The 25,745-nt window shown below is 45.0% G+C and overlaps 1 protein-coding gene across 1 annotated transcript in view; it reads right to left on the bottom strand.

Annotated features, from left to right (window-relative positions):
* Positions 1-25,745, bottom strand: part of RBM20 (RNA binding motif protein 20) — an 89,462-nt gene that overhangs the window by 58,298 nt on the left and 5,419 nt on the right. Inside the window, exons 4-7 of the mRNA XM_030759263.2 lie at positions 25,522-25,619; positions 13,767-13,901; positions 8,855-8,986; positions 65-144 (exon numbers count right to left, since the gene is read on the bottom strand). Of these exons, the coding sequence (XP_030615123.2) occupies positions 65-144; positions 8,855-8,986; positions 13,767-13,901; positions 25,522-25,619 (445 nt within the window). The remainder of the gene's footprint in view (positions 1-64; positions 145-8,854; positions 8,987-13,766; positions 13,902-25,521; positions 25,620-25,745) is intronic.

The following is a 25,745-nucleotide window of genomic DNA, read 5'->3' as shown; positions in this document are numbered from 1 at the left end:
AAGAGAAAGGGGAGAATGTTCCAATGATGCAGAATCTGCCCTGAGACCTAAGACCGGGCCTCACCTGTCTGCTTCCCGGAACATGTCCCTCTCCCTCTGGGAATGGATGTCCTGGATGATGGCAGCCACGGTTTTCCCAGGTTTCTAGGCAAAGTCAGAGGGGTCACCATCAGACCAGAGATGGCCTTGCAAACACCAGAAGGAAGCAGCTAGGACGTGGGTTCATTGCCCTGTCCACCAAAGGGGGAAAAGTGCCTTTTTAGGGGAAGAAAAAGTTTAATCCAGAGGATGAAGAGTATGAACATAATGCTGAATGGCGGTGCGGCTGCGTGGTCCAGGGCACGTGGCATCCCTTGAGCTGGGAAGGAAGGAGCCTGAGGCTCACCATCCACATGCTGGGAAAAAGCAGCATTTGTTAATACCCACCTCCCACCTCCTTCCAAATAAAAGCAAATATCTAAAATGTGAAAGGAAGGAAGGGAAAGAGGGCGGGAGGGAGGAAGGCATTATAACTTGGAAAGAGACTTGAAGATCACTAACATGCAGCCTCCACATCTTACACCTGAGGAAACTGAGACCCAGAGAGGTCACTGAGGCAGAGTTCTGCCTGGCACAGCTCTAGCCACCAGCCACACGGTGTTCTAGGGTGATTCCTGGGCTTGTGCTGTGTTAAGGAACACACTCAAGGTCACAGAGATCATTAGAAAATCAGGACCTGACAACAGGCATTTTAACTCCAAGGTCCTTTCTATGCCCCATGCTTCCTGCAACTCCTGACTTCAGTGCGGGGATCCACAGGGGTCATTTTGTGCTCAACGTAAATCTGCAAGGTGGGCAGTGCAGGCTGTGAGCCAGGCTTCCCAGCTGAGGAGGCCAGGCACCCAAAGGCTCTGCCCTTCCCAGAAGTTACTACGGGATGACTGCACCAGGACAGGACCACGCCAGCTCCCAAATCCCAGCCAAAGCCCTTTCCTAAACCCAGATTGGCCAAACATTAACAAAACAATAAACAATAAATGATTAAAAAAAGAAATTCATGAGCACAGAAGGATGGAAGCATTTTCCAAAAGACTACACAAAATTCATCCAATTAAAATGTATGGAACAGGCTGAATTTATGGTATGTGAATTATATCTCAGTAATACTGAGGTTAAAAAAAGACCTAAAAACCCTCAGTCTATGATGTCAACTTTTTTTTTTTTTTTTGCAGTACGCGGGCCTCTCACTGTTGTGGCCCCTCCCGTTGCGGAGCACAGGCTCCGGACGCGCAGGCTCAGCGGCCATGGCTCACGGGCCCAGCCGCTCCGCGGCATGTGGGATCCTCCCGGACCGGGGCACGAACCCGCGTCCCCTGCATCGGCAAGCGGACTCTCGACCACTGCGCCACCAGGGAAGCCTGGTGATGTCAACTTTTGACAAAGAATTTTATTAAGAAACTTAATCAACTGCTCTTTTTATCCTCAATTTTTTTTCCTACGTAATTAACAAAGGATCATGAAATCTTAGAGCTATACAAATGTTAGGTACCATCAAATATCTCATTTTATAGGTGTGTAACCCAGGACCAGAGATATGAATTGAACTCTGTGATTAGCTGGGACTAGAATTCTGTGAGTCCTCTGAGTGCACAGCTGCTTATCTGTGTTATTGTTAAGATTGAAGCTTGGGCTGGGAAAACAGTTCAGGAGAGAATAAAGGAGGAGCTGCCTGTGGGTTCAGGGGAGAAGTCAGAGCTCGGACTTAGGGAAAGGATGTAAAATGTTCAAGCCAGGGAGGGATCTCTTGTCAACTCGAAATGCAAGAGGAGAGAACGTCAAAGAGAAGGAAGTGACCGCTAGCCCTGTGGTCGTGAAGAAGGAGGAGGTCAAGAAGGTAGTCAATCCCCGTTCAAGAAAAGGCCCAGGAACTGAGCACTGGTCAGGATACCCACCCGAAAGGAGCCTCACACTTTTGGCAAATGGTCCCTTTCATCTGACTGTAGCTATAAAGGCTGACCCTCTGTAAGCATATGGAAGTGTCACCAAAAGTAACCAGATCACCCAAGCCCTGCACTGTCAACTAGCACCTGAGCTGCTTAAACTGGACCAGAAGCAGAGACCGAAGGCCAAGCAGCAAAAGAGCTGGGGCTGTGGGCCTGGGCGGAGAAGAAGGCTACTGCCCAGGATGCTTCCTTCCACCCCACCCGAGACCATCTGTCCTCCCGCCAGCGTTGTTGGTCACCACCTGTGGGTAGAACAAGACAGTTCACGTGGAGGTGCTTCCACTGAGTGGGTCTTCCTTCTGCCTCGCCACCTTGGGCCACAAGGTGGAAGTTGCCTACTGCACCATCATGGGAGAGGCCCGCCTGGGATGGCTGGTCCCCAGGAGACCCACTGCAGCACTGCCTCCATGCGGGCCAGCCTGGGAAAGCCGGAGGGAGCCATCAGGATCCAGTGCAGGGACGTGTGATAAGATCTCCTGGCATCGGGGAGGCCACATCCCAAGTCCCAAATCTGTCCTCGTCCTGCCAAGCTGGAATAGGCGAAGGCTAAAGAATGTGCCCCCAAACTGGGTACAATGTACCATGGCGAATTTTCAGAACACACAAATTCCCTGAGGGGGTTGGATCAGGGGCTTTCTGTGGCAAAAAAGAGTCCCCAAAGTCCCCAACACTTTTCTTCTGCTCTCCAGAATCTCATATCCTCGTGATTGTTCCTTCCAGTCCAGATCCAGGAGAGCCTGGGGTGAGAGGAGGGGGCCTGGTCAGGGAGCAGCTGAGGTTCTGCCGGTTACCCAGGGGTAGCATGGGTGGTGGGATTGAGACCTGCAGGGACGGGCAGGTCAGGCCAATGTCAGAGCCAGAGGTGTTCTAGGAGCTCATGGTGCCTTCTGCATCTCCACCACCACAGACAGCAGCCCCTCGGGCCCTTCCCCTCTGGGTGCTGCCTGATGAGGGCAGAGCACCCAATCAAGCACCACAGATGGAAACACCCTCTAGTGGCCCAATGTGGTCCCCCAGGGGGTCAAAGAGATGCATCCAGAGTTCTTTGGGGGCTAGAAGAGCCTCTTCTGGGCTTAACTATTTCCTTGCCCCTTATTTTCCCAATCACAGAACAGCCTCCTGGGGCCACTGTCAGCCCAGCGCCCCCTGAAGTTCCTTCTGTTCAGGTCGCACGGCCCCGGTGAGGCAGGGAATGGGGTTATTGATCGCAGCCGTTAGTGGCACAAGGCCCCGCATGGAATGAGCGCTCCACGATGACTGGCTGGAGAGATGGAGGGATGGGCTGACGAGAAAGGACATGACGATCTGCAAATACTATACGCTGGGGCTGGCGGTCACAGGCACTGTGACCCCCCTCTGAGGACCAGAGGTCAGTTTCTCTCTTTTAAGTGATAATTCCAAATTGTTGGCACTCTCTGGCCCAAACACCCTGCCAGCTGCCATCTGAGAAGGAGTCAGAAGTGGCCAAAGATTTTCAAATAACAGAATCAACTTTTCACTCTAAGAAAATCCTCTCCATCTTCCTCTTTAGGCCTGGCCTCGTTATCCTGTGTTTAAAGGTATAAAGGAGGCAGGTACAATAAAGCTGTAATCGCTGCAGGGGAGTGGAAACGGAAGAGAACGGAGTAGGTCTGCGATGATGTTTGGGGGTACCTTTTTATTGAAGAACATTTCAAACACACACAAAAGTAGACAGAATTGTATACTGAACCCTAGCCCCCCCACGGTGAATCCATTTCCACTGTCAACAAGCCCCCAGGGGACCATCCACAGTGCTCTTGGTCAACACATCTTGCTACTTTAGGACAAGGGTGAGCTTCCAAGCCCCATACAGTCCCAGGGAAGTGTGCCCTCAGAGGGAGGCAGATGCTGGGCCAGCATAAAAGAAGCTGCCAGAGAGTTTTGTGCCTCCGGACCCCTCCGCGGCTGTTTTACATGTCTCCAGAGTCCCAGGAAGATGCTGAAACCTTCCAGATGAGCCCTGAACTTGTCAGAGCCAGATCCTGTCCCAGCAGCCCTGACTGTTTCTGACATGAGTGTGCTTTCCAGGCTCTACATCTCTTCTCACCCAACTGCTGCCCAGAAACCCCCTCTCTGTTGTTAAGTTGCCTCATCCTTCAAGGCCCTACTCAGGAATCTCTCCCTTCTTTACACAAGCAAGTCACACTGCCTTTTGCCACTGAACTTCTAGGAGCTCCGTACGTATGCACTCAGGTTGAAATCACGAGAATTGTTTATCTCCCCAGTTTATCTCCACCAACCCCAGAGTATAGTATTTGTAGGCTGTCATGATCTTTCTCGTCAGCCCATCCCTGCATCTCTCCAGCCAGTCATCGTGGAGCGCTCCTTCCATGCGGGGCCCCGTGCCACTAATGGCTGCGATCAATAACCCCATTCCTTGACTCACCGGGGCCGTGCGACCTGAACAGAAGGAACTTCAGGGGGCGCTGGGCTGACAGTGGCCCTAGGAGGCTGTTCTGTGATTGGGAAAATAATCACAAGTGAGACAGCAAACTTTCCCCAAGTGAGGACCATTCTCGTATCCATTGTAGCTCTCGGCACCACGTGTTATGTGGAAAAGACCCTCAATCACCATTTGCTGATTTATTCTTCCTAACCAAGAGCATCATGGACCACTCACAAGACTGCTTCCCAGGGCCAGGGACCATCTCTGTGGCCAGGAGGCTGGCAACTTACCAGTGACACTGAAACCAGGCCCGCTGTCCCCAAACCACCTGGGAGCTTCAGTCCCACCCCAATCCACTAAATGAGAACATCTGGGCAAGAGGACTTGAAAACTCCCCTGACAGTTCTCTGATGGAGTGACTGGAACACACAGATTTAAACTATTCCAAGCTCCCTTCTGCCGGTAAGACACTGTGACTCTGGGGAAGTCTCTATAGAATAACCAATCTTGTCACGCAGGTCTGCAGGCAGGAAAACACTCACTTTTTACTGTTCCTTCAGATTTTCTCTTTCTCATTCATTTCACACATTTGTTGGACACCTATTACGTGAAAGTTTCTGCCCCAAACGCCCTGAGGAATAAAATCTCTGCCACAAAGAGTGAGACAAGATTACTGGCATGAGGAAATATTCAAGAGAGGAGAGGAGAAAGTGCCTTAAAATCTCTCCTTCTTCTCCCTCCACTTTGCCTGGTGAGCAAAAGGTAAAGTTCCAGGACAGAGATCCATCAAAATTTCCCCCACCTCTGCAAGCCCTGGCGGGACCCCATGTGGTAGCCCTTTGGCCCAGAGACACATGTGGATACAGTGACACATGTGGATACAGCGCTTTGCTGTCTGCCTCCCCAGGAACCATCCTCTCTTCTGCAGCCTGCTCCCAGGACATAGCAAGTGACACAGGCCTGGCCAGTCACAGCACGGCCACAGAGACTGGCTCAGGGAAGAGCACGTATCCAAAGCTAGCCTGACTGGAATGACTTTCGGGACTTCTGTGGGAGCTACTAGGAAAAACTCCAGCTTTCTCTTGGTGAAGGAAATGGGAGGCTGAGGCGCCAGAGCTGCTGGAATCACTGAAGCCATCGCGCCGCCTAGAGGAGAGAGCGGGGGGCTGTCAGGGGCCACTGCAGGGAGACCCCAATGACAAAGCCAAGAGAACCGAAAGCAGAGTGGAGAGAAACCAAGTCCTCATGATAGCATTTGGGCCCTGAATGCAGCCATGCCTGCAGCCAGGGCTACTCCTGGTCTTTTTAGTTACATGAGTGAAAACATTCCTTTTTTTACTTTAGCCATTATGCTAAAGTTCTAGCTGATTCAGGTCAACATAGGGACCACAAGGCACATATTTCTATGCAGTGGAAACATGCCTTGAGATGCCTGCACATAGAGGCAGTGTGACTGCTTGGGAAGCAGAAAATCCTTACTAAAGGTCAGGAAAAATGTTTTCTAGCCACTCAAAGTGTGCTCTGAGGACCAGAAGCAACAGCATCTCCTGGGAGCTTGTGAGAAACGTAGAATCACCACCCTGCCTCAGACCTACTGAATCAGAAATTTTAATGAGATCCATAAGTGATTTGTATGCACATTGAAGTTTGATAAGCTCTATTAGAATACCATCTCTGCTGCTTACTGACTGGATGACTGTAAGCAAATTACCTGATTTCTCTGTTTTTCACATGGACAATAGAGATTATAAAAACACAATACAGAGATGCAAATACAGTGCAAAGCAAAGCAGTCCTAGGTTTTAATCATGGCTCTTCCAGTAACTATGATCTTGGGCAAGTTACTGAACTTCTATGAGGCTCAGTTTCCTCAGCTGTAAAACTGAAATAATAATACCTGTCTGACAGTACTGACGCCAGGATTGCAGTAGATAATGTATTAAAGTGCTTGGCACATTACTTGACCCAGGACTCAATTAAAGGTATATATTCTTGTTATTATTGTTGTACTATTGTAATTACTGTTATTATCCACCCTACACACCTCATAGGGGAGGGTGATTGTGAGCCTCAAAGAGACCATGTATGAAAAAAAAATGCTTAGAATCAAAGAACACAAGGTATAGTCCTTTACTGATCTGGAAACTGAGGTTCACAGAGGTCAAGCAATTTGCCCAAGGTCATCAAAGAGGGAAGGCATAGAGGCTAGGCTGGCGCTACCACTCTGCAATCTAGTGTAGGTCACATAGCTGTTGATGGTTCTATGTTATGTGTTCTGCCTCCCCAGACTTGCTACCTCCAAATCCGTGGGGCCTGGCCCAGTTCCCACCCACAGTGAGCACTCACTGAACATCTGCTGAATGCAAACTTTGACCATCTGACCTCTTTAACCCACAGTTTTGGCACCACCCCAAAGGACCTCTCTCTCGATAAGGGACTACAAACACCTTGGTACTTTAAGAAGGAGAGTACTGCAGTTAATCCTAATTAGAACCTTATGACAACATCTCATTTGGAGACCAAAGCTCCCCTGGGAATTCAGTGCAGTAATTCAATTCTAAGCCCCAGGGCAGAATCCAGGAGAACAAGAACTTTGGGTATAGAATGGGGTGGGATCATTGACTTGTCTGAGAAAAGCAACAGGCTTTCATGAGTTGGAAAAAAAGGTGCCAGATTCTGCCTGAAGCAGAACTGTTGACAAATGAACTTCAGAAGCAAAAATGCAAGCAAAGCAGAATCAGGACTTTGACAACTGGTTGACATATTACTGATCTACATATGTAGACTTGTCAGAATGCTAGTCCTAGCTAGAAACAACCACTGAGCCTTTGTCTTCTGACTTGAACCTTGAAGGCAGATTAAGGGCTGTGAGCCTTGAACAAAATGGACCCTAACTAAATATGGAATGAGCTGAAGTCAACTGGAAAATCCCATTAAATAGGACAGTAGAAAGCACAAAATAAGAAGTTAGATTTAACCACAAATGTGGCACGAAATACAATAAATCCAAACGGACTAATGGCTCCAGCCAAGAGAACTCCTGCAAACCAATAGGAAGATACAATCCAAAAGAAAAGCATGGGCAAATGGCTTAAAAAGAAATTTCCCACTGGAGAAGACCTAGATGGAATAACCAACAAACACATGAAAAACTTCTCAACCTCAATTAATATAGAAAATAAAAAATAAAATCATGATGAACCATTGCACTCTCTCCAGAGAGGCAAAAATTTTAAAGTTGGACAAGACAAAGTGTTAGCAAGAAGATGAGCTATTGAAAACTCTCAGACACTACTAGTAGGAATGCTATCATCTAGTACAGTTGAGGGTAAGCATGCCTTGTGATCCAGCAATTCTACTTCTAGTTATGTACATTCCCTGGTTATACGCACATGTACATGGGTACTGGGATAACATGTTTGAAAATGTTCATAGTAGTAGTGTCTCTAATACCCTAAAACTGGAACAACCCAAATGTCCATCAACAGTGGAATGGCTAAACAAATTTATAGTCACACAATGGAAATTTATTTAACAATGAAAATAAAGATGCACCCAACATAGATGGCATAACGTTGAATGAAAGAACACAGTATGATTCCATTCACATAAAGTTCAAAAATAGGTAAAACTAAACTATAATGTTAAAAAAGGGCATAGAGAGGGGGTAGAATAATAAGGAAAAGCAAGGAAATGGTTATCTCAGGGTCAGGAGAGGGGAGAGGGAGGGGCTGAGCACAAGAAGGGGCTTACAAATCTTCTTGGTGCTGTCCATGTCCTATTTCTTGACTTTGGTGGTGGTTTTGTGCGATTTATGGGAGTTCACCCATTATTACTTTTTCAACTGTGCAATACAAAATTAGTCACTTTTCTGTCTGTATGTTATACTTCACGATAAAACAAAAAAGAAGAGAATGGTAGAGCAAGCTAAAACAAAAACAAAAGCCCTGTTTGGAATTACCTCAATTCAATCCTTAGTTCGCACAATGGCCAACTCAGTCATGTGCTGCTTAGAAGGCTTTCTATGGGGCTTAAGACAACAAACATAGAGAGGATGGAGGAGAGAATAAAAGATCCAGGGGGTGACAGATGAAGAAAAAGTTACTGAAGACGTGTCTGGGTTTCACTCAGGGGTTTATGCTTGGAACTCTCACCTCTGAAAAGCAACCATCTTTCCCTTCTTTCTTCATCTTTCAAGACTTCTCTTAAAATCCTCCTTGGATCCCAGGTAGGTAGTCATCTTGCCCCAAGCACCCCTTTGCATCTTGTACTTACCTCAATGAGCACTTTTCTTGCCATGTTATAATGGGTTTGCCTTTCCATGTGATATCCTCAAAGGCAGTGGGTAATTTTTGGATCTTTTCTTGTGCTCTCCTTCCCACCAGCACTTAGGCCAGTGGCTGACAAGGAGGAGACACTTAGCTGTTGCTTGTTGAATGACTGAATGAAGGAGAGAATGCTTTACCTTCAGCTGCAATTCCTTGTATCTCTTGGACATCCGAATGAGCAACTTCTCACCATTGATCATGGCAGATTTTTCTTGGTAATACTGGACCATGGCCTGGGCAGCCTCTGTGTAAGCCATCTCTAAAAAGGCCTAGGAAAGAAAGGAAGGACAGACATTGGACTTGACTTGAATGGTCTTAAAGAAAATTCTGTTCAAGGTATGACTCCATGTATATGAAGTTCAAGAATTAGGCAAAACAAACTGATGGTGGTAAAAGTTAGAGCTGAGCTTCCCTCGGGCTTGGGGGTGGGATACTGACTGGGAAGGGAAATGAGGAAACCTTCTGGGGTTCTGGAAATGTTCTATATCTTGACCCACATAGCAAATACATAGGTGTACACATGTAAAAAATTAATGGAGTACATTTAAGACGAGTGCATTTTAGAGTATGTGTTTTATACCTCCATAAAAAGGAAACAATTCAGTACAAGGAAGAGCTTTCTTTGATCCCATCTGTTCAAAGAGACTTATTTATTAACTTCAGCAAAAGAGCTCATTATAAGATGGACCCTCTCCTGATTCCCCTGGTTACCAAACATTATTTTTAATTACATATGTCCATCCTGGGCTACATCATGCCACAGGAGTCCCTCTGGATGGGAGGGTCCATTAACCCACAGTTCCCCCAAGGGAAGGGGGTGTGGGGGAGTGAGTCTGCTGCACAAGTGACCTTGGGCTCATCCCTGAAAAACTTGCTATTCGGTGGTGGTGATGACAGGAGACAGACACAAGGGTCTGTGGGTATCTGAGGTATCTGAGCTCTCAATTTCTTTGCAAAGAAAGAAATACACTAAAAAACTAGGGGGCTCCCTAGGCTTGAAGGAAGGCCATGTCTTTGTAAGATGGAGAGAGAGGAGACCCTCAGTTACGTTTCCACAGCATCTCTCCTCTTTAACTTTTCTGATAAAAACGCTTACAAAGAAACGGGTTTTCCACTCAGTCGGTGCCTACAGGGAGTTTCTAAATAGCCTGTTTTGACTGACCTGTCAGTTGACCCCAGGAGCTGCTGTGGCAGATTCGTCACTGTTATTGTCTTAGATTTGTTGGATTTGTACTATACTGATGCTGCAATGATCTGGTCCCTCAGTGTTGAAAAGGAAACATGGTTTGTGGCAAGGGAGCCCTTGCTGTGGGCCCTCATCTCCCATTTCCTTGAACTGCATGGGCTTAACAAGCTCATCCTCCCTCCTTCCCTCACATTTGCTTTTGAATTTCAGGCATGCCTTTCTCCGTGCTGTCACAGTCTATGGCAGAAGCCCGGGAAACCAAAAAGTGAGGGTTCTTTTACTCTAAGATCAGGAACAAGACAAGGTTGCCCACCCTCACTGCTATTATTCAACATAGTTTTGGAAGTTTTAGCCACAGCAATCAGAGAAGAAAAAGAAATAAAAGGAATCCAAATCAGAAAAGAAGAAGTAAAACTGCCATTGTTTGCAGATAACATGATACTATACATAGAGAATCCTAAAGATGCTACCAGAAAACTACTAGAGCTAATCAATGAATTTGGTAAAGTAGCAGGATACAAAATTAATGCACGTAAGTCTCTTGCATTCCTATACACTAATGATGAAAAATCTGAAAGACAAATTAAGGAAACACTCCCATTTACCATTGCAACAAAAAGAATAAAATACCTAGGAATAAACCTACCTAAGGAGAAAAAAGACCTGTATGCAGAAAATTATAAGCAATTAAATGAAATGCAATTAAATGAAATTAAATTAAAGCAATTAAAGGCCATACAAACAGATGGAGAGATATACCATGTTCTTGGATTGAAAGAATCAACATTGTGAAAATGACTATACTACCCAAAGCAATCTACAGACTCAATGCAATCCCCATCAAACTACCAATGGCATTTTTCACAGAACTAGAACAAAAAGTTTCACAATTTGTATGGAAACACAAAAGACCCTGAATAGCCAAAGAAAAAGAAAAGAGAAAGAGAAAGAAAAACGGAGTGGGAGAAATCAGGCTCCTGGACTTCAACTATACTACAAACCTACAGTAATCAAGATAGTATGGTACTGGCACAAAAATAGAAATATAGATCAATGGAACAGGATAGAAAGCCCAGAGATAAACCCACACGCATATGGTCACCTTATCTTTGATAAAGGAGGCAAGAATATACAATGGAGAAAAGACAGCCTCTTCAATAAGTGGTGCTGGGAAAACTGGACAGCTACATGTAAAAGAATGAAATTAGAACACTCCCTAACACCATCCACAAAAATAAACTCAAAATGGATTAAAGACCAATATGTAAGGCCAGACACTATCAAACTCTTAGAGGAAAACATAGGCAGAACACTCTATGACATAAATCACAGCAAGATCCCTTTTGACCCACCTCCTAGAGAAATGGAAATAAAAACAAAAATAAGCAAATGGGACCTAATGAAACTTCAAAGCTTTTGCACAGCAAAGGAAACCATACACAAGACGAAAAGATAACCCTCAGAATGGGAGAAAATATTTGCAAATGAAGCAACTGACAAAGGATTAATCTCCCAAATATACAAGCAGCTCATGCAGCTCAATATCAAAAAAACAAACAACCCAATACAAAACTGGGCAGAAGACCTAAATAGAGATTTCTCCAAAGAAGATATACAGGCTGCCAACAAACACACTAAAGAATGCTCAACATCATTAATCATTAGAGAAATGCAAATCAAAACTACAATGAGGTATCACCTCACACCTGTCAGAATGGCCATCCTCAAAAAGTCTACAAACAATAAATGCTGGAGAGGGTGTGGAGAAAAGGGAACCCTCCTGCACTGTTGGTGGGAATGTAAATTGGTACAGCCACTATGCAGAACAGTATGGAGGTTCCTTAAAAAACTAAAAATAGAACTACCATAGGACCCAGCAATCCCACTACTGGGCATATACCCTGAGAAAACCATAATTCAAAAAGAGTCATGTACCACAATGTCCATTGAAGCACTATTTACAATAACCAGGACATGGAAGCAACCTCAGTGTCCATCGACTGATGAATGGATACAGAAGATATGGTACATATATGCAATGGAATATTACTCAGCCATAAAAAGAAACGAAATTGAGTTATTTGTAGTGAGCTGGATGGACCTAGAGTCTGTCATACAGAGAGAAGTAAGTCAAAAAGAGAAAAACAAATACCATATGCTAACACATATATATGGAATCTAGAAAAAAAAAGATGGTTCTGATGAACCTAGGGGCCGGACAGGAATAAAGACGCAGATGTAGAGAATGGACTTGAGGACATGGGGAGGGGGAAGGGTAAGCTGGGACGAAGTGAGAGAGTAGCATTGACATATATACCAAATATAAAAAAGATAGCTAGTGGGAAGCAGCCACATAGCACAGGGAGATCAGCTTGGTGCTTTGTGACCACCTAGAGAGGTGGGATAGGGAGGGTGGGAGGGAGACTCAAGAAGGAGGGAACATGGGGATATATGTATACATATAGCTGATTCACTTTGTTATACAGCAGAAACTAACACAACATTGTAAAGCAATTATACTCCAATAAAGATGTTTAAAAAATAAAAAGTCAGGGTTCTTTCAAATTCCGCCACTTGGCTTTCTAGGTGCCTCTTTCTTTTTTAAAAATTCTTAAATTTTTTATTTTTATACAATCTTTAAAGGTTACTTTCCATTTAGTTACTACAAAATATTGGCTGTATTTCCCGTGTTGTACAATACATCCTTGAGCCTATCGTACACCCAATAGTTTGTACCTCCCACTTGCCCACCCCTATATTGCCCCTTCCCCTGCCCCGCTTGTAACCACTAGTTTTTTCTCTATATCTGTGAGTCTGCTTCTTTTATGTTATATTCATTAGTTTCTTGTATATTTTAGATTCCACAGTATAAGTGATATCATACAGTATTTATCTTTCTCTGTCTGACTCTAAGTGCCTGTTTCTTCATGCAAACATTTTAGCACCTCAAGCTCTCACTTGTCACATGGGAATGAAACAAATTCAGTGAATCTCACTGCATTCATGTTGCAAGCTGAATTTTGGAAATTTGCCCAAAATAGAATTCTGAGAAGGAGGAATGAAGAGACTAAATGAGTAGTCTAAGCCCAGGTTGACAGAGGAAGACCACTGATGATCCAAGGTGACTTTGAGTCTCCAAAGTTCAGGCCTTAATTAAGAAAAGAATTTCTCCTATGCCTGTTCCTGATTCCTGAAGTTAAAATATTTATTAAAAATAAAAGACTAAATATTGTTACTTCTGACCAGTCACTGTATAAACTACCCCCTTTGACTTTAGAAATGAAGACAAACATATTAACCCCCAAAGGCTCAGTCAATCCTCATAGGTTAAGGGTTCTTAGTTCTGTAGATTCACCAGGCATCCATTAATTCCCACCTACTCTTCTGCTCTGAGAACCAGGAACCTCAGTTGCTAACACCAAGGATCAGTGAAAATAACCTGTTCCCCGTCAGTTGTTGGCTGGCTCAAAAATCCATACCCTCAGAGATGAGAAACTTAGAAGGTAAGAAAGACAGTGGCATTAGCTCAGGGGGTGGGTAACACAGTGAAAAGACTCAAGTGCATGGATTTCTGTTTTAGGGACCTGCTAGCTTTTCTGTGATAATGAGCACCTCATTCCAAAGCACATCCTCACTTCTAGGTAACTCACAAAGGCCTGGATCCATCATAAGAAGGGTCAGGTGAAACAAGAGGAAACAAAACACCACCATCAATGAAAACCTCTGTGCTGTACCAGCAGGAGGCCAGCTGTGTATTACCCCTTTATGTTATGAACAGCTGCTTTTTAAAAAAATTATGTAGTTCCCCTCCACCAATGTGTGGTCTATCTGGTACATACCAGTGTGAAAGTGCCCAGACCTACCTGATTAGTAGACTTCATGAGGATGTAATTAGTGACCTTTCCAAAGGGCAGCCCCAGGTTAATGACGTCATTCTCGGTGCAGCTTCCCTCCGGCAGATTGCAGATGTGTACCACGCGGCCAGCACCCGTTTTCCGCTGCGCAAACGGGAACAAAGAGCAGTGGTTTGGTCTTCAAAAGACATTTCCTCCTTGCCCTCTGTCTATTCTAGATGCTCCTATTGGCTATCTTCCCCCAAATAATGATCAAAAAACTATAATTTACAAAATGAATGCAGAAAAATAATCCATTTGCAGAGATATATAAAACATTGATTTTATGCCATCTCTTTACAAAAAAGATTCGTAACAATTTTAACGAGAAATCACATCCAGGGCTGTCGAAGAGATAAGGAAATGGGCATAACATATGTTGCTGGTGGGAGGTTGTGTATCTACAATCTTCTGAGAAGATACTTTAGCATACTGAATAAAACTTAAAATATATATAGCACAGGATCCTGCCATCCCATTTTTGGAAATCTAGCCTACAGAAATAAATACACCAATATGTAAATACTTATGTACAAGGACATTTATTGCAGTTAATTTATTATAATAAATTTATAATTTATTGCAAAAATTTTTGGAAACAGCCTGAACGTCCAAGCACAGGGTAATGAGTAATTGATGGTTCACATCTACAATGGAAAACGATGTAGCCACTGAGAGAAGGTGGTAAATGAGCTGATCAGGAAAACATTTTCAAGATAAAGTAAAAAGCAGGTTGCCAAGTACAGGTGTAATATGCTATTCTTGTAAAACAAAGCAAAAATCCAAAAAAATATAAGAAAAAGATGAAGCAAATGTAAAATTTTGATTAATTATTGGAATTGGGGGATGAGTACACAGGGGTGAATTACACTTGTCTCTACTGTTCTGTATGTTTGAAATTTTTCACAATGGAAACATTTTAAGGGATATCAGCACAGACACAGAAAGGTATGGGACAATACATATCAACCTGTCAGTACTGGTTATCTTCAAAGGGCAGAACTGGAAGGGAGTAAGGGGGAGATGTTTAACCTATTTCTTATATGTCTCATATTGTTTGACTTATAATTTTTTAAAAACCCAATAAAGAAAAAAGAACATAGAAAGGATTTGTGAACTTAATACATATACATAGACATTCACAGCGACAACCTTTGGTTTAGGGCAGTGGTTTCCAAAACTTTTGTTAGCCTTCAAATCCTTTCTTCAAACAAAGGCTTGCCCACCAGCCCAACATATTCAACAAATAAAGAGGTGCTGCTCTAGACAAACCTTTCGACCAACACCCTGCCACCACCCCCCATCCAGCAGTCCCAAAGGCATCTCTAAGGAACACAGTTTAGAAATGAAGACCCGGGCCTAATCAAAGGTCCTGGAGGGAGGAAGTGTGTCTGTTTGGTCTGTGCAAACCTTAATCAGACTGGAGTCTCCAGGAGGTTCAAGAATTAGTAGCCATAAGCCAACCCAATGTGGAAGAGAAGGATACAATTTTCTAAACGCATACTAATAGCATAGCCCACATTTGCATAATCACCATCTTCTTTCTATGATAAAGTGAACTTCAACATCTAATTACATTTGATGTGGGTCCTACTCTGCTATAGTAATATACTGGGAAATTCTGAGGTCTCATCCCTAACAAGGGCTAATAATTGGGTAATTCTACCATGAAAAGCCCTCGTTTGTCTCATCTGGGCTGAGGACAATAAGAGTCAATAAGAATTTCCTTGGACGGTTCAGCCCTGAATTGGAGAAACCCAAGTGCCCCTTGCAGACCTCCCTCTCTGCAGTGTCCAGAGGTCAAGCACTTTCCAAAAGGGAAAGAGTCTCCAGTGTGTGGCCCAGGCCGCTCCCAGAGCATGCCCACACCTCCCTAAAGTGCAAACAGTGCTCTCCATCAGCTGGGAGACTTTGAGTACGAACCTGGCTAAGGAGGACCGAGCCCTTATCCAGGGAAGACAGGAGGAGGGCTAAGAGGCAGGATCTTTGCCTCTCATTAGGGTGAGGGGTCACACAAAAACGCAGACCCCACTGAGCTCTCGGGCTGGGCAAAGTCGCCAGTCCTCTGAGTTCATCAACAGGAGGGCTGAGGCTGGGTGCTCTGCTGGCTCCTCTGAGCCAGGCACGTTTCTGCCCATGTGACTCTGCTGTGGCCGGCCCGGGCTCACGCGTGCTTGGACAACAGAGCAGACACGCAGGGTAGTTCTGGACCGACCCTGCTCCTTGCCTGTCCCGTTGCCTAGTGACTGGGCACGAGGGCCAGCGCCTCTCTCATTTTCTCCTCCAGACTGAAAGAGCAACTCAAGAGGCTTTTATCCAAGCGTAAGTGTAGCAAGTACTGCTGAGCAGAGCATGCCTCCCGAGGAATAAACACCCTCACCGCTGCTGGTCACCAAAGAACGATATGAAGTCACACTGCAGACAAGTTAGAAAGGTGCTAAAATGAGTGAGTCTAAATTAAGATTTTCATTTAAATTTAAAAAGTACATTGCAGCAACATGGATGGACCTAGAGGATTGTGACACTAAGTGAAGTAAGTCAGAGAAAGACAGATATCATATGATATCACTTATACGTGGAATCTAAAAAAAATGATACAAATGAGCTTATTTACAAAACAGAAATAGACTCACAGACATAGAAAACAAATTTACGGTGACCAAAGGGGAAAGGGGGTAGGGATAAATTAGGAGTTTGGGATTAGCAGATACACACTACTATATAAAAAACAAATAAACAACAAGGACCTACTATATGGCAGAGGGAACTATATTCAATATCTTGTAATAACCTATAATGGAAAAGAATCTGAAAAAGAATAGACATATATATGTATAACTGAATCATTTTGCTGTACACCTGAAACTAATACAACATGTAAATCAACTCTACTTCAATAGAAAGTTGTTTGTTTTGAAAAACTAAAAAAAGAAGTATCTATTTACATAGAAAAAAAAGTACATTTCATTGGCTCTTTTTCCTCCCAAGATTTTAATCAGCAATAGAAATTGCATTTTATTGACACCCTTGTCGTCACTTAAAATACTCATGAGATTTTTAGTAATCTTCTAATTAATCATATTAACCTGGAGTTCCTCCACTGGTGAACTGCAGATGGGTTACAGGTATGCCAAGATACTGGCCCCTTGGGGCAAAGCACCTCCAGTGGCCACAAGCAGCTTCTTCAGTTTAACCAGTTCCCTCCAGTGTATCATTTTCTAAGGGACCCATGAAATGAAAATCTTGCCCATCAAAACTCTGTGTTGTGTCTGGTGTCAGGGCATGTGAGAAATCTCAACCAGTTAGAAACATTTTTTATGTGTGGTATTCTTTTGCAAATATTTGAGTTAGGGTAGTTCAGTCTACTTCCCTTTCTGTCACTGAACTAAAGTATCTTTTTGTTAAACTCAACTAGGTTCAAAATCATATTTGATTCATAAAGGGTGTGGGGTTATTTGTATAATCACTCTATCCTTGAACAGTTCACATAAACATGGCTATTATTTGCCTTACGTCCTATGGGAACTCTGGACGACGGGGGAGAAGGGGTGAGAGGAAGGCAGAATACGGTCTAGGTGGTACTCTTCTAGAGTAAAATCTGTCCACCGGGGTCACAGACAATCCTGAGTGCCTTGGAGCAGACAGCATGATGCCTTATGCTAATTCCCAACCTGGGTTCTCTAAGAAGTCCAAGTCCTGAAGGGTCTTTGAAGGTAATATATCAAGGAAGGATTGTTGTTTTTGACATTTAAAAAACCAGAGTTGAGGGACTTCCCTGGTGGTCCAGTGGTTCAGACTTCGCCTTCCAATGCAGGGGGTGTGGGTTTGATCCCTGGTCAGGGAGCTAAGATCCCACATGCCCGGTGGCCAAAACACCAAAGCATAAAACAGAAGCAATATTGTAACAAATTCAATAAAGACTTTAAAAAATGTAAAAACAAACAAACAAAAGAACCTGAGTTGAGATCATACTTTGAGTTTCTTTACTGAGATGCTAATCTTGGTTAGATCCTTACCCTGATGAGAAAGCCTGTTTGATGTGTCTGTGTTTTTCGATTCATAAAAATGGGGAGCTAGTTAATTACTCACTAATGTAAGTACTTTGGCAGATACAGTACTTTTGCCAAACATGAAATGCAGGACAGGTGCTGCTCGAGGTAGGAGTAATAACTGAAAACAGTTTGGGCTGTAAAAAGCACAAGACTTCCTGATGTAGTGAAAGAACCTGATCTTGGAAGACAGAGGGCTGGGTTTCAGTCCCAGCTCAGTGACCAGTTAGGTACATGACAAGGACAAACTAGTTTTCCTTTCTGGGCCTTAGCTCCCCAGTGTCTGGAATGAGGAAGTTAGTCTATACGTCTTAAGTCCTCTCCAGATGTAAAATATCCATGCTTATGTGGCTCAAAGTTCTAAAATTCCACTCCTCTCAGAAGCCTTGCCAAGCTAAACCCTAAGATCCAGGTTAATGATAAGTTTCCCCAACTGTGTTGGGCAAAAACAGGAAGTCTGTGTTTTTCCCACTCCCTGTCCCAATGAATGTAATGTTTGCCCTCCCACTCTGTGTGCTCAGCCATTTCAGCATGCATGCATATGTGCACAAGCACGGCCATTGTTCAGACAGGCCTGTATGTGTTGGTGCTGGTTTCATCTTTACAGGGCTCAAGATAAGCTCCAAGCAGTGAACACGTTGCCAATGTGCTCTGCCCTGAGAAAGGCTCTGCTCCCTGAAAGAACGAGAGGAGTTGAGATCATATACTGAGATAAACTAAAGACACGTGGGAACGCTGCCTCTCTGAGGACAGACACACATCAGGTGTGTGCCGCCTCACGGTCTTCAGGCACCAGTGCCAAGCCAGCGGGAATATCAGACAGACCTGGGTCTGTGTCCCTGCTCCCCAGTGACTACCGTGGGCAAGTTACTGAATTTCTCCAAGCCTGAGTTTGTTTGTCTATAAACCAGGGAAAATAAACATAGATTCCACAGGACCGTTTAGAAGACAAAAATGCCACAATGTATGTAAAGTGCCTTTGTGCAAGGCCTGGCATCAGCAGGCTTCTATAAATAAATATTTGTCTCCTTCTTTCCTCCAACGGTTAAAGGATGTGCTATGATGCTCCTGGACTGGGAAAAAAAGTAACTGTACTGTGATTATGTAAGAGAAAGTCTGTGTTCTTAGGAAATTCATGCTGATGTAGTTAGGAGTGAAGAGGTACCATGTCTCCAATGGTTCAGGAGAAATATGCATAGATCATTAGATGGATGGATGGACGGATGAATGGATGGATGGATGAACAGATAAAGATAGAGATGGTTGGATAGACAGATGATAAAGAGACAAAGACAGAAGAGACACAGAGAGAGAATGATGAAGTAAATGGGCCAAAATGTAAAAAAAGTAGTAAATCTAGGCAAAAGGTATATGTGGGGGGAGTGTTCCTTATACCTTTCTTGCAACTTTTCTGTAAGTCTGAATTATATTAAAATTAAAAGTTACTAAAATAAATTTTAAAAGATGTGCTCTGGGGCAGAAGAGCAGCTGGGTTTAGAGAGAATTGTGAGACCTGGTGTTGATGGGCTCCGCTAACATCCCACCTGATGGTCTGCCTGCTGAGCTCCCAGGAGGCACACATGCGACAGTGCATTTGGAACTTCCCAGTCCAAGGTCAAATCTCTAAGAGAGCTAAGGCGTCTGGGCTGTAACTGAAGCCCTCATTACTAACCTAAGGGGACAATCATCCTTCACCAGCCCGGAGGACACTTCAGTCAGCTCGTAGACCAGCATGACCCGAATGCCCCTGCGTGCAATCAGGCGCCTGGGCTGTACATTTTCACAGGCTGGGGTCACTCATTTAAAACCAGATGCTGCTTCTAGTGGTTCATGCAGCCGAGTCCAAGACCTCTCAAGTCACCCACAAATCTTTTATAGATGGGTGGAAATGTGAAAAGAGCAGACTTGTGTAGGAAGATTCTGAGACCTTTCAATGCCCTCCGATGCAGGTGGGAACAGGCTTCGCAGATGAGTTCAAAGGACAGCCCCAGTTCACATAACTCACAGAGTTGCAATAAAAATGTGGCTCAGGGCAAGAGGCCTGCGGGGTGAGAGGAGTCTCTCAAAGTGCTTCTTAGAGCTACGAAATGTAGATTCGATCTTCAATAAACAATTTTCTCTGCTCCAGCCTGATCTCCGTTAGATGTGACCTAATTTCCTCTGGCACACAGGCTGTGGGCCTCTGCTGGGTTTGTGCTAAACAAACCCGAGGACAGACACGGGGCAAATGTTTATGTCTCATGGTGTTGATTTCGAACATACTATGCAGAGAGTGAAATGGGCATGAGTTCCAAAGCTATGGACCTTGGTGTAACTTGGAGGATAGAAAGGTGTCTTTATTGATACTTTTAAATATTTTATAAAGCATATTAGCTTTGACTTAGAGAAAATCTACTTTTATTGGTGCCGGATTGCCTACGGGTCTTGGGTGGCTCATGTGATGAGCAACTTCAACATTACTGTAAACTTTAGAGTCATGGAACCTTAAAACCAGGAGGTCATCTGGTCCATACTCATCAATGTGTATGCAGACACTGATGCCTGGGAGAAGGTAAGGAACTTAATCTGTGGGCAATGAAGTAGGGGTAGATGTGTGATAACAACCCTCACTGAAAAACCAATCGATCGCAGACTTGATAAATTACGGTAAACGTATACAACAGATGGTGTTACAACATCTGATAGTGTTTTATGTCCAGATGTGAAAAGATGTCTATAAATCAATTAAAATATGTCTTGAGAGTTTATGTTAAGTGAAAAAAAACCAAGTTGCACAACAGATGATATGGGGTAATCTGACTTTCCCCAAAATATATACTTTTAGTAAATAAACATGCACACGTACACTAGCTAGAGATAGATAGCTATAGGCAAAGACATTTACCTTTGGCTTTCTCTGCAGGGTTAGATTTTCTATTTTTTATATCTCCGTTACCGTTTAAAATTTTTTACATCATTTTACTGGTTTTGCAACAAGAAAAAATAATTCAGATTTGTAAAAAGAAAAGGAAAAAACCCAGAAAACAAAACCCACCAAGGTCTCCTGTTTCCCCACTCTTTGCTCTCTTCGAAAATGTACAAGGTGACCCTTGCCCAGGGGACAAGAGTGAGGACAGAGCTGGAATGGTGAGGGAGGGTGCCACGTCAGTTAAGAACTCTCCATGCTCTTTGGCGGTCAGGAGACCAGAGTGCTCTGAGCCACGGACCCAGAAGGCCAAGCTGGACAGACAGATGTTCAAGAAACAGCCAGCAATCTGAGGGACAACCTATGACTTAAACCTCTGGTCTTTCACAAACATTTCTATTTTCCTGTGCCTCAGTTTCCTTATTTATACACGTTCTCTGGTGTGCAGGGTCCTGGTGAGAAAGAAACTATAAAAACAATGTGTATCATCCCAGGCCAGGGAGGCCCCATCTGAGGCACCAGCACTAAATAAACTCCAAGGTGGCTGTGAAAACTACAAGGCGGTTTTACGGGGACAGCCAACAGGCAAAGTGCATCTCAGGCAGGCGCAAGAAAACGATTTACAGCCTGAGAAGGCCCCTATGGCCCCTTCTAGAAACCTGATTACTCTGTTTATGACAACTCAGGCAGCAAAGGAAAAAGTGTGTCTGCTCTGTCAAATGGCAGAAGCTTAAGTGAAAGTGAATGCTCCTCTCCCAGGACCCTGGGGCTGGAGGACCCTGGGGCTGGAGGGGACAGACACAAAGCACCCACCCTCGGCAAACGCAGCACACGACTGTCACTTCAGTGCCCCATCTCTGTCAGAAATAAACATGGAAACGAAGGGCTTGCATTCCCACCGAGCTGAGACAAACGTAAATTCAGCCAAGCCTGGGCTTGGGGGAGGCGGTAGATGCGTCATGTGGTCATTATAGATTTCGTGGCAGTTCAGATACCCTCTGAAGCCTCAGTCATGACACGGAGCCCCCTGTCACTGTGTTCCCCTGCTTAAAAACAGAGGGCTTTAGAAGGAAGAACTGCTCTTTGCTCCACAAACAATAGTGATACGACAATGGCTGAGTCCTGGCTGTTCCGGCTTTTACTCAACAAAATGTGTTTCTGAAAAGACTCATGTAATTGGAATCAGGCAGACAAAGCCCTGACACTGGACTGGAACACACTTCTGGAGGAAAAGGCATCAAAGCCTTTATGGGTTCTCTATGGTAGCTGGAAGGGGGGAAGTGGGAGGAATTTCACTGTCTTCCTTAAATATTTCTTTTCTGTTTGAATTTTCACAAAAAGCATAAATATGTAAACAGAAAAAACCAATAGAATGCAAAAGGAGCTCGCTGGCCACTCATGGAGCCCAGAAAAGCATCCCCTGGTAACACAGTAACCACCCCTTGATGTATCTACTTATCTTGGGAGGTCAGCATTTGTAGGCAGAAAAAAACCCAATAATTTTTCTGAGGAACTCTCCTGCTACTTAAAGGAGCTTCGCAGAGCATCGTAGCAGATTCATCAGCTCTTCATTTCTCGGCTTTTCTCCAGAGGTCAATATTTTTGGATTTCAGGTTTTTCCAAAGTGACATACCCACATTCGATAGCATTTGCCAGAAATGGCAACAAGAGGACCAGAAGCCGACAGAAGGATGTGAACATCTAGGCACTGATGATGCAGGGAGTGGCTGGGGCAAACTGTGTCCTCATCCCCCAGATTATCCTTGGGAAGCTCACGTGACCAGCAAGGCTTCGCAGAACTTGTAACGATAAAACCAGTCAGATGAGAGCTCTTCACCTCCAATGGGTGTATAGAAATGCCTCCAAATGTCGGGTTCATCTTGGGAGACGCTGTCATGGCACAGGAGAATTCGGCTGCTGGGTCTGATGGCCTTTTCACCTTTTGCTCCACGGCTGCTGGCCAAAGCCTGAGAAGTCGTCATCGCCCCAGGCAGCCTCAGAGCCTGCTAAGCAGCTTGTGGAGTGGGAGTGGGGGAGGAGGGAACTTACCAATGAGAGAATCATCACGAGGGAGAGAACTCAGACCCTCAGAGCCGGGTAGCAGCACTTAGCGGTTAAAAATGAGGCTTCTAGATAGAGCCGGGTTCCCTGGGTTCAAATCCCAGTGCTGCCATTTACCAGCTGTGTGACCTTAGGCAGGTTACTTAGTGTCTCTGTGCCTCAGTTTCCTCCCCTCACAGAGTTGTCTGGAGGATTAAATGAGCTCATACATACAAAAAAATGCTAAGAATGTGTTGGGCACTATGTAAATGTGCTATTATGATCATATCCGACAACGTCTGGGCTCTCCATCACCTTCCTGCTGCTGCCAGTGCTGAAAGCAAAATGTTCCTTGTGTTGCTTCTCAGGCTCAAGCCAGATGAATGCCCATCTCTAGGCGTCTGGAGGAATCTGTACTCATGAATGGTCACGAGTCAGCAGATCGCTCGTGCCTGCCCCTCACCTAAGTAAAGCCCTTCCACGGGAGCCTCTCAGCATCTCTCAGGGTGGGGAGGGCAGATATGACTACAGAGATTCCCAGACAGATTCGCACAGGAGGTACGCTGACACTGAGACTGGCCCCAAATCACATGACCAGCAGACAGAGCTGGCCTTAGCATAGGTTTCCCCACAGCAGGCTAAACAGACTCGTTACTCAATAATAGCCATTATTACTTCTTACACACTGCACGGTTCACAAAGCATTGTCAACTACACGGTCTCATTTGACCCTCACAAGGGCAGGACCATCGAATCAGGAGACTGTGCTCAAATGGCCACATAAGATGTTCCAAGATTAGAGGCATAATCAGAAGGATCACAAGCCAAGTGAAAACCTAACTTCAAAAGTCATTATTAGGGGAGTATTTTCCCAATTTAAGGAAATAGAGCCTCAGAGAAGTAAAGCCATTTGCCCAAGGCCTCTCAGCTTCAGGATCCAGAACTGGGACTTGAACTTAGGGCCTCTTGCCTCCATATCCACAGCAAAGGGCCTCTGGTTCACTGGTCAGTGCCGGAGGACGCAGCTGAGGCACAGACAGACACAGAGTCACCCTGCCCTTGCCTCTCCTCGCCCCCTCAGCCCCTGCCCCTTCATAAAGGGACTCAGTTGACACGGGCTCTCTTTCCTGTGCCCAGACCCCTGGCCCATCTGGCACCCAGCCCTGCCTCCCCTGTCTGGGTCACAGCCCCTTTCCGCTTAGTGCTGGGGTCTCAGAACTGGCTCCGTGGTCCACAGTGTGGGAAACAGGCCCTGGGGTAGGTGGTGCTGGAGCGGCCAGCGCCCCCATGGGACACGAGGTCAAGCCATCGGGCGTCTGACTCCAAGACAAATGCCAGGTTCACTGAACCCAGCCATTCTGCTCTCCTGGGACTGACCCCAAGCTGTCACTGACGGGCCGTGGCTCTCAGCCTGAAGACTGAAGAGGGAAACCACAACATTCCTTCACACACGGGCTTGCAGACAGGGGCTCCCTCTTGAAGCACGTCTCCCCGAAACACAAATAAACAGACACAAACAAATGGAAATCTCGGCCCAGACAGGCCTCACTTCTCATCATGAACCTCTTCGCCTCCCCACTCACTCAGCCCCCAGGGTCTAAAACCTACACTTCTCTGCTTGCTCTTCCCAAGTTTTGCTCAAATGCCCCGACAGACACGTGGAAGGGACGGCACGTGGAGGCCCGCTCTGCTGAGCGCAAGAAGGAAGAGCCTGCAGCTGCTCACATCACGAATTGGAAAAATACAGGCACAGGCAAAACCACACAGACACACGCCCTCGAGCAGGGTTCAGCCAAACACAGTTTGCTTTACAGGTGGCTCTGCGGCTCCCACCCCCTTCCCCACATTTGCCAGGGAGGAAGAGAAGCTGGGCAGCTCCTGGAGGACCAGGCTACACGGAGGGGGAAAACTGAGGGGGGAGAGCGAGTTGTCACAATTGCTGGAAAAAGGAGGAATGAATCTTTAGAGCTTTGGGGGACGAAAGTGCCCGTTGTAGAGAGGAAGGAACACAAAACACAACTAAAAACGAAGTATTGATATTATGCAGATGTCACCATTTCCCCAAGGGGTCAAAAATACCATTAGTGCACGGTCCGTACTTTTCAAACACATTTTCTCTTTCTGTTCAAGTTTCAGAATTACCCACTCACAGGAAATGGTCCACTTCAATAAAATGTCCAAGTCTTAGAAAACACACAGCACACACAGCACACACACACACACACACACACACACACAAAACCCTCATACTTATTTTTTTCTAAACCAGTGCTGAATGCTAGAAAACCTTTGAGTGCTTTCAATTTTAAGAAATTATGTCAGCTTTTTAATCTATGTGTTTCAACACCAGCTGGACTGAATTAAGCAACTCTTTTTTTAAAAAATATTCATCCATTTATTTATTTATTTGGCTGTGCCGGGTCCCAGTTGTGGCATGTGGGATCTCCAGTTGCGGCATGCAAACTCCCAGCTGTGGCACACAGGATCCAGTTCCCTGACCAGGGACCGAACCCAGGCCCCCTGCACTGGGAGCGTGGAGCCCCAGCCTGTGGACCACCAGGGAAAACCCTGAATTAAACAACTCTTGACCTCTGCTTTCCTGCTCTGCACTAAGCCGCATCTGTGCCAGCTTCAACCCAGCCCCTTCTGTACCTCTACACCCAGGCAGAGCAGGTGATACAAATGCGTTGATGATGACAAATGACAGCGGAGAAAATGCTTCTGTACTCACATTTGTCCCTGGGGAAGCTGAAGGGAATGCGGGATTTGACTGAGTAAATGACCTTGCAGGAATGGCCGCATATGATGTTCCAAGATTTGAGGAGTAATCTAAACGGTAAATTACACAAAACTGGGTGAAAACCTAGTCATTTCCTTGACCTTCAAAAGTCATTATTTATGGATATGTGCAAGAGTAATGTTCCTCCTATTTAAAACTAAAAATGACTTTTTTAC

The sequence above is a fragment of the Delphinapterus leucas genome, chromosome 16 (genome assembly GCF_059928025.1).
Source record: "Delphinapterus leucas isolate spDelLeu-1000000601 "Yukka" chromosome 16, BTC_Dleu_Yukka2, whole genome shotgun sequence".
NCBI classification, from domain to species: domain Eukaryota; kingdom Metazoa; phylum Chordata; class Mammalia; order Artiodactyla; family Monodontidae; genus Delphinapterus; species Delphinapterus leucas.
The sequence above is the reverse complement of the archived record's forward strand: the minus strand, read 5'-3'. Positions and strand labels throughout refer to the sequence as shown.